Raw genomic sequence first — 8961 nt, forward strand, 5'->3', positions numbered from 1 at the left:
GCAGCAAAACAAGCAGCAAGAAAGTAGATTTGATGCTTATAGCCAATTCTGTCATAGCTGTCAATGCATTAACTCTAGCAGAGAGTATATGCAGTAATGACTAGCTATTCACAGATTACTGTGCAAACATCTTGAGCTGCCCCTTTTTATCTTGGTAGGAAAATGGAAAAAAAGCATTTACAAAAACAGATCGAAATACAGTATATGAAGAAAAGGCGGAGTTTTTATACTTCTAATGAGCTTAAGAGTCAATATTTGGTATGATCACCTTTCATCTTCAGCACAGCCTGAACTCTCTTAGGCAAGCTTTCTTTAAGTAGTCTTCACTAATAGTTCTCTGGGCCTGGAGGACATTCAAAACTCTTCTTTGGATGTTTCTGCCTTTTGTTTGGTTCTTTGTCTGGATGATCCCACGCTGCTTCAATAATGTTGAGGTCTGGCCTCAGGGGAGGCCAATCCATAACTGATAGTGTGCTATTGTGTGTTTTTGCATCCATCTCACTCTGTCCCTAGCATCTTGTTTTGTCACACCAGCCCTCTGCCTGTCCTCCTTCAATACACTGATCAATATCCTTTTCAATATCCTTTGTCCAATGTTGGTGCAATTTATTCAGAAACTGAAGAAATACAAAATGTCCATCAACCACTCTGAGTCTGGAGCTCCATGCTCTTGCCTGATGGGTTGTGGATGATCATGAGAAAGGTGGTTTATCAGTACAGAACTACATGAATGAACTAATGATCTGAAGGCAGCTGGGACCACAGTCACCAGCAACACCATTGGTGCTAATGGAGTGCAGTCTTGCAGTGCCCACAAGGCAGAGATGGCGACTTGCACTCGCAACACTTCAGACTTGACTTAGACTCAAGGTTTGGGACTCAAGTCTTGAAAACCATTTTTTATCCATGTAAAAGGGTTAAATTAAGATGTAAATAAGGGACAGACCACAGCCCTGAATTGCACATTGTTTCATGAGACGGTGCATTTTTCTCTGTTAGTTAAGGAAATGTTCTGAATATGCTAATAATTTGTGAATTTTTGTTTTTAAATTAATCGGCTGCGAGGACTCTAAATGTCATAAAGATTTTTACACAACCCTTTCCAAAGGTTGCATAGTACAGTAAATGCACAGTAAAATAAATGAAATGTTTCTTAAATCTTTGTTGTCCATACATATAGTAAGATATTAGAGACGTCCAGACACTTTTCTTTCCAAGCTCTTTAGACCACCATGACCTGGATGACTGAGAACCTTCACAGACAAAAGATATTAAAGTGTTTTTTTCAAACAACACTCGAGGAGAGATAGCAGTAACAAAGCGACAAAGACTGTTACCGGTAATAAGTCAGTCACTTAGTGAGGTGAAGAGATGCCTATGAATCAGAAAGTTGAGCTACAAACTAGGTTAGTTAACATCCTGCATCCGGTTGTAACAAGCAATAAAGTTTAAAGTGTAAATTTATCGACTTCAACTGAGCAGTTTTTCACTTTGCTTTACTTGTGTCTATTCTTTTTAACTGCAACAGCCCTCTTGAGTGAGTACGCTCTCATCACTTTAAATGCTGTGGTGCATCAACACAGCACATATAACACATAACAAATTGTTATAGTGGGACTAGTTGGTGTTTATCTGACAATAGAACGTCACTTTCATCCATTATACACTTGAGACTTGCCCCTCAAAGACTTGTGCACCTCTCTGCCACAAGGTCCCGCTGCTCAAGAAGGCACATGCACACTTCTGTCTTTAATTTTCCAGTGAACATCTGAATGGTCAGATCAAACCAAAACCGAGCTCTTTGGCATCAACTCACCAATCATGTTTGGAGGAAAAGAAATGCTGAGTATGACCCAAAGAACGCCATCTTCACAGTCAAGCACAGAGGTGGAAACATTATGCTTTACGGCTGTTTTTCTGCTGAGAGTATAAGACGGCTACACCACAGTGAGGGGCCAGTACCAGAAAATATTGGACAAGAACCTCTAACGCTGGGTCATGGATGGGTTTATTGCCCACCCTCCCACTCTTCATCCTCTTCATAGCTGCCCTTGCTTCCTCCGTACTAATCCTCTGCGCTAACTGTCCTCCATGTGCCTTCCTCTATCTTTCATTTTCTTCATTTATCACCTTCTCAATGTACTCCTTCCATCTTCTCAACACACTTTTCACTCATTAGTAAATATCCAGCTCTGTCCTTAATCACCCTAACCTGCAACACATCTTTTCCAGCACAATCTCTCCATCTAGCCAATCGATACAAGTCCTTTTCTCCTTAGTCCAGCCTCACATAAAAATCCCTATAAGCCTTTTTCTTTGCATTTGCCATCTGTGTTTGCCACACGCCAGCCTCCCAGTACTCCTGTCTACTTCGTCTCCCCGACTAACCAACTTTCTTTGCTAATGTCTTTCTTTAAATATCTCATTTTACTTTGTCATTCTACGAGCATGCCTCTTTTTCTATAGTTCCTAATCTCACCTGCACACAGCAGCAAATATAAATGGGAAAGTTTACAATATGGTAGTAAGACCTGCTATTATGTATGCTTTGGAGACGCTGGCACAAAAAACTAAAACGCAGTAGGCTGATCTGGAACACTGGAGATGAAGATGTTAGTATCTTTCATTTGTAGGGACCAGAATGCACAGGATTCCAGTCCACACTTAAACGATACATGAGTCTGTGTTAAGTAGCTTAATAAATAAAAGACATCCATTGAAAATAGTCAGCTATAAGGACTGGATTGAAAAGGAGTGAAAAAACAGTCAAAGAAGACTTTCAAAAAGCCTGAAGAACAAAATAAAAAGAAATGAGGGGTGGCTCAAAACTTTTGCACATACTGTATGCACCTTTTAGGATCTGTGGTCAAGATAAAGAGTACATTGTTCATAATTTTAAAGGGTTAGATCCCTGGCTCTTCCAAGATCCTGGACCCTAAACTGCCCAGGATATATCAGCTGTTGTGTGAGAATGAATAAATTTGACTTAGCAGGAAGAAACCTCCGGCAGAACCAGAGTCAGAGGGGGCGGTCATCTGTCATGACCAGGTGCACCGTAAAAAATTTTTTTCTAAAAAAACAGTGATATTCCAGCAGCTGGGGCGCCAAAATAATACCAGAAAATAACTTTATTTTCAGTAATGATAATACATTTTGTTGCCCTAATTTTACATGGGATTTTGCCTTTTTCAAGTGCTTTTAAACATTAAATTAGGAACAATTTAATGTGATTAAACAATGAAATTACCTATAAAAAAGGTCAATGAATGCGGCAATATGAATAATAATACTTAAATGTACAGAAATATACAGTTAGCAGTTGGTTTAAATAACAATGGATTGCATTCATATGGCGCTTTATGAGACCCTCAAAGCGCTTTACAATTCCACTTTATAATTCCCCTCTGACCATCACCAGTAGGTGAAGTGCCTTGCCCAAGGACACAACGACCGAGAGCGTCCGGCAACCTTCTAATTACAAGGCGAACTGCCAACTCTTGAGCCACGATCGCCCTAAATAACAATAATGATAATAATTATTTAATGTAGAAAAAGTTTATACGAATCATTTTATATATTTTTCCATAGCATTACATTTGAATTTAACAGTTCAATCTTTCAAATAACGGACAAATATTTGTGAAATTATGATGCATTTGTGAAAGTATTTTAACAATCTAAATATGCACATGTACAGACAAATACATTTAAAAAAACAAGAAAATTATGTTTTATTACATTACAGTGATTTTACGTTAATTTACATTTGACATGTAAAATCACAGTCTATTTATGTGAATTTAATGATATTCTGGAAGAACAGTACAAAACTGTAAAATACACAGTAAAATACTTTTATATTAAGATTTTTTTTTTACAGTGTGGGGATGAGGGGAGCTGAATAAGGCCAATAAGACCATAAAATCCTTTCCTGTTGCATAAAAACTCAGTTCATTCACAATTTTAATTTGCTGTTTATTTTTAGTTCTTGTGGGTGTTGCCTGTTTATTAAGTGATTCTGACACTTCTTTTTGTTCATTCTCATGTCCATTAGGTGCCTCTTATATGTGAGACCAAACCCATGATAAGCATCCAGCAGATGATGAACTACCAGAACCAGAAGAACGGCTGCTACCAGCCGCCTCCACCGGGCAGCAAGCAGGACCACCTTTCCCCTGACGTGGCTCGCCTGATCCAGCTGGAGGAGGGGATTCGACCTGTAGAGAAGAAGAAGCACGCTCACGCCTCTCACCACAAGAGAGAACACAGGGACAAGGACCACTGTTCCATTGACATGAACGGGTTGGAGACTAATGTGTAAAAAACGTTTGCTCTGTCAGAGTCTACCGGTACATCTATGACTGCAGGACCAGCAGGACAGGACGAAGCATTAAAGAGCCGAGGTGACCGAGTTCACATGCTTATCCCCTCGAGTGAGAGCAGCCATGAGTAGATGTATGCATGGAGGGAAAAAAGACTTTTTTTTCCTACATAACCCAAATGATGATCCACATTTGATTGTTTGTGTGTGTACATATTTATCATATATATACATATATTGGGTAGCAGCAGTGGCCGTGTGCTACTCTGAAGGACCTTTTAAATCAAGAACAGACCCTGTGTGAGGACTGACTGTGATCAGCAGTCTTAAAGGACTGCATATGGAGAACACAACCAACTTATATCCAATGTAATTTAAAGGCACCTTTTCCTCCGTGGACTGCAGACAAAAAACAAACGGACATCAACTTATGTCTCTTTTTATGCTTTCTGATCTGGTTTGTATTTAGCATAATATTGGTTTTTCTTTTTTTACATTTCTCTCTTCTTTTTGTTGACTATTGCGTTGTTTATGATAAATCAGGGCAAAAAGTTCCCCATTTGGTACATTTTTCAGCACAAAAAGACACAGCGGAACAAAATAAAACTGTTCTGCTATAGCTATTAGACAAACGATAAATGCATGAGTTAAGTCCATATTTTAGAAATATAAAGCTCAACCACAGAAGGCGTTTGATTGTGACGGGTGATTTGGGGTTATGGGATATCAGGGGGCTGTTGGTGGGCTTTCTAGTTCCGTGTACTGCAATCGGGCTCGTTCCCAGTGGGCGGTGGATTCTGGCAACTTTGTGAATGATTCTGTTCATAATTTTATTATCAAAATTTCTGGACCCACCTGAGGGTGTCAGGTTTGGTGGTTTGGTTTTTATAGAAAATCACAGATGACCTGGTTTTGATGGCTTCCTCGAGCCTTGACCTGCAGCATGCACTAGGGCAGGTCACAGCTGAGTGTGAAAAAAATGAGCACCTACTGGTCTGAGGCCATGACGCACGAGCTTGCCAGATGGATTGATGCTGCATTAGCAGTGATGCAAAACATGTGATAGTCTAGTGTGGTGAAGAGAGGGCTAAGTGTTAAAGTAAAGCTGTTGATCAACTGGTTGGTCTATGCTCCTACAGTCACCTATCGTCACAGGCTTTGAGTGGAGACCAAAAGAATGAGATTGTGAATACAAGTTGTGGAAACGAGCTTCCTCCAGTGAACTTGTTCATTCAGTAGAGGCTCACAGTAAAGCCAGTGCTCCTCTGCACTGAAACCCCCCCCCCCCCCCCCCCCCCCTCCACCACCATTTCTATTTGAAAGTTTAAGAAAAAACACAAAAAACCACTGTGATTCTTTTACCTTTCCCATATTTTCTTAGAAACAAGTTTCCTTACACTGCTCTTCTCTGCCTTGTTGTCCTTAGCCTAAGTGGGTCCTCTGCCTCATACCTCCAGTGGTGTGTGTTCAAGGCAGAACGGTGATGGAAATCGCACTGAAAACAAAGACGAGTGTTTGTCCTTGTGTTGAAGTCACGCCACTTTATCTTTGCACCCCACTTTATTATTCCCTCTTTGCCTTAAACAACCAAAGGAGAAGCAACCGGGACCGGCGCGATGCTGATGTGCGCTCAGACAGCCGAGACAAATCAACACAAGTTATCAGCTCATACTCTAATGAACTTTCCATGTGATATATGCTGTACATGTAGGTATTTAAAGTTTAAGGAAAATGTAGATTTTACTATCATATCAATATGTCGCAAAGGCTGCCATTCTGTATATGTTTTAAAGAAACATTTCACTGTAGTCCACTATTTATGAAAATGTACCAACTCTGTAAAATGGAAAAGAAATGGGAAAATATATCCAAAAATATAGACAGACAGCACTGCCTGATTTATTTGTTGACAAATACAGATGTGAGGTATTTTGGATTTTATCAATAGGACCACTAAAAAACCATTCAAGGACTGAAAACTGCAAGTAAAAATTATTTTACTGCAGTAGCCTGGGTTCATCTGGAGCCCCAGGCCATTATCTTCATCTCATGCCCCCTCTTTCTACCCAAAATCCCATCTGTCGTTTATTGACACCACCAAATAAAACCCTGCAAAGCCCAAAAATGGACTTAAAAATGAAGCATTGTTTCATAAAAGTAGAAAATGTAGTCAACAAATGTCCTACACATGTGTGAAAGAATCCTATATAAGTCTCCACGAACTATTCAGTTTTATCCTGTGAAGAAATAGTATGATGAGATCGGTCTCTTCTAGGCTGAGAATAACCAAGGACTCACCGAATGGCTGTTGAGTATGAATATGATGTAAATCATGTGCTAAGACCTTCATAGTAGCTGTAAACTATTTTCAAACTGACCTGTCGAATAAGGATAGACTGGGCCTTCATTTATCACACTGACAAAAACTAAGAGAGGAAAACTGGGTTTTGTGCGCGTGCACAAATTTGACAGGAAGTTTTCATCAAACTTCTTCCGCTCCTTGAAATTTAATGCTCTTAAATTAACGAAAGTCCTGCTATTTCAGAGATGAGTTTGGACGTCTGTGATGTTCAACAGGAATATTCTCGCCTTGTTTTTTTTGTTTGTTTGGTTTTTTTCAATGTCTGCCCTTGTCAGTGGGAAATTAAATCCTTGCTATTATAAGAATAACACTCACATACATCATTAATTTATCACTATTTACATGTTAAATATAGGTGAAAAATGTATACTTTTTTTCTTAGAGTTTCCTAACTTACACTCAAAAAGTATTATACATGTCGTTGAAGGATAAATTGTGTTGTAAAAGTGACGATTCTTTTACAATTTGCTCTAATTGGGAGTAACTTTATAAACGTGTCTTATCGCACGCGAAAAGTACTTTGCTAAGTGTAATTTGTGGAAGCTTGAAAAATACTGAACCTGCTTCAGCATTAAAGCAGCAACATTAAAAGAAGAACTTATAGGAGGCCTTTGATCTCATTCATGACAAACTGGGTTTATTGAGATTCAACTAAAATCTTCATATTGATGTGCACCAAGGCTCTCAAGTGACTGTCAAGCATAGCGTTTTTAGGCCTTTAATACACTAAAGAATTAATTATCTGTAGCACAGGATTTGCAAAACAGAGTTTAAGCTATACATTGAATGTTTGAAACTGAGTGCGGTATCCTTGCATACAAGCAGAGGAAAATGACATAAATTTCACTGCATGAAATATGCGTCTTTTGGGAAAAAATGTACTTCAGCTTATTATTTCAAATAATTGGGAGAAACATTTAAATTCCTTTGCCAATTTGTACAGAATCCAAAATGTTTTCTCTGAAGAGGGCTCTTCACATTTTTGCCGTGATGACACCAGACACTTCAGTACCAAAAGAGGCGAGCTGACCCTCAGAGTTTTAAATGAGACAGGTGTCACCCCCGAGGTTCTAGTCATTGGCACCTGCTCAGGAAACCACAGCTCCCAAATTTTAGGAATTGATGACAATGTGGTAAAAATGTGGAGGTGTAGTCATGATTTAAAGCGGGATGGCGGGTTGATGGTCTGGCCTCTTCATTTAGTGAGTAATTAAATAAATGAGTGGATTCATGCAAAATAACATCGAGTTTGTTTTTAATATGCTGCAGTTTGACGTCGTTTATTCCACTGAGAAAGGAAAATCATCCCTGCACAGTCTCCACATGTCCACGGGGCAACAGGGGAGATGAAAAATGGAGACAACATGGAGTTAGAAAAACTGTAGCTACTCTATGTCCCACTTCAGGCTGGTTCTAAAAGAGAGCCACTGCTCAGACTCCCATGTTAAAATGTCCTTCTTTACAACATTAAAACACTAATTTTTATAGCCTGACACAAAATATTGTTTTGGCCTTAGTGTCCTCTTGAGTGGGGTGATTTGTTTTTAACCTATCCACCTGGATATCTGAGTGTGGGGTGTCGTTGAATTGACTGACCGCAGTCTTCTAGGCCTCATCCACTATACTGGAGCTCTTCACTGTGTGTGTCTGTGCTGTTATGGCCTTTTGGAACATATTTAATGGTTATGACTTACTGTGTGGTACAGACCAACCAAGAAGGTTGTGCTTCAGTAGTCTGTTAGTCGGTACTAATTAGCCGATATTTGTCTCTGTGCACTTCACCCGTACAGTTTGCATTAGCATTCCACCTTCACAACTGGTTCCAAAAGAAACCTCAACATGGCAGCAGCCAAAGTTCTAAATTTGAACCTTCAAGAGAGTCTAAAATTCATTTGTGATGTCAATGATGCGGCTACAACCATCTTTTATGTAGTCAGAACTTCAAACAGCCACGTGTCAATCAAGAGGGGGGGGGGGTCTTCAGGATGTAGATTAAGCATAAAGTGAATAGCTTGTCTAACTGACCACTAAAATGTAATTTCACTTGCTACTCTGCTGATTTGAAGAAAATGCTCTGAGCACGAGCAACAGGAGCAGCCTTGGAGCAACGCTCGGTGCTAAAGCAGCATCACCAAGGCAACCTTGCAGAGCAAATTACACGAATTGTGTGCAAATGCCAAACGAACGATCAGGAGAGATGGACTGAAAGGGCAGTGATCAGGATGCATAAGTATATTTAACAGAGCTTTATCACACGTGGCTCCATAAATACTTAAGT

At 39.6% G+C, this 8961-nt stretch overlaps 1 protein-coding gene across 1 annotated transcript in view; it reads left to right on the top strand.

Annotated features, from left to right (window-relative positions):
* slc1a7a (solute carrier family 1 member 7a) overlaps nucleotides 1–5589 on the top strand; it is a gene marked incomplete at its 5' end in the record, with an annotated part of 45012 nt that extends 39423 nt beyond the window's left edge. The window contains one exon of the mRNA XM_080907366.1: nucleotides 4055–5589. Within this exon, the coding sequence (XP_080763492.1) occupies nucleotides 4055–4321 (267 nt within the window). The 3' untranslated portion in view covers nucleotides 4322–5589. The remainder of the gene's footprint in view (nucleotides 1–4054) is intronic.
* Between the last annotated feature and the right edge of the window lie 3372 nt (nucleotides 5590–8961).

The sequence above is a fragment of the Rhamphochromis sp. 'chilingali' genome, assembly GCF_963969265.1.
Source record: "Rhamphochromis sp. 'chilingali' genome assembly, chromosome: 16".
Lineage (NCBI taxonomy): Eukaryota > Metazoa > Chordata > Actinopteri > Cichliformes > Cichlidae > Rhamphochromis > Rhamphochromis sp. 'chilingali'.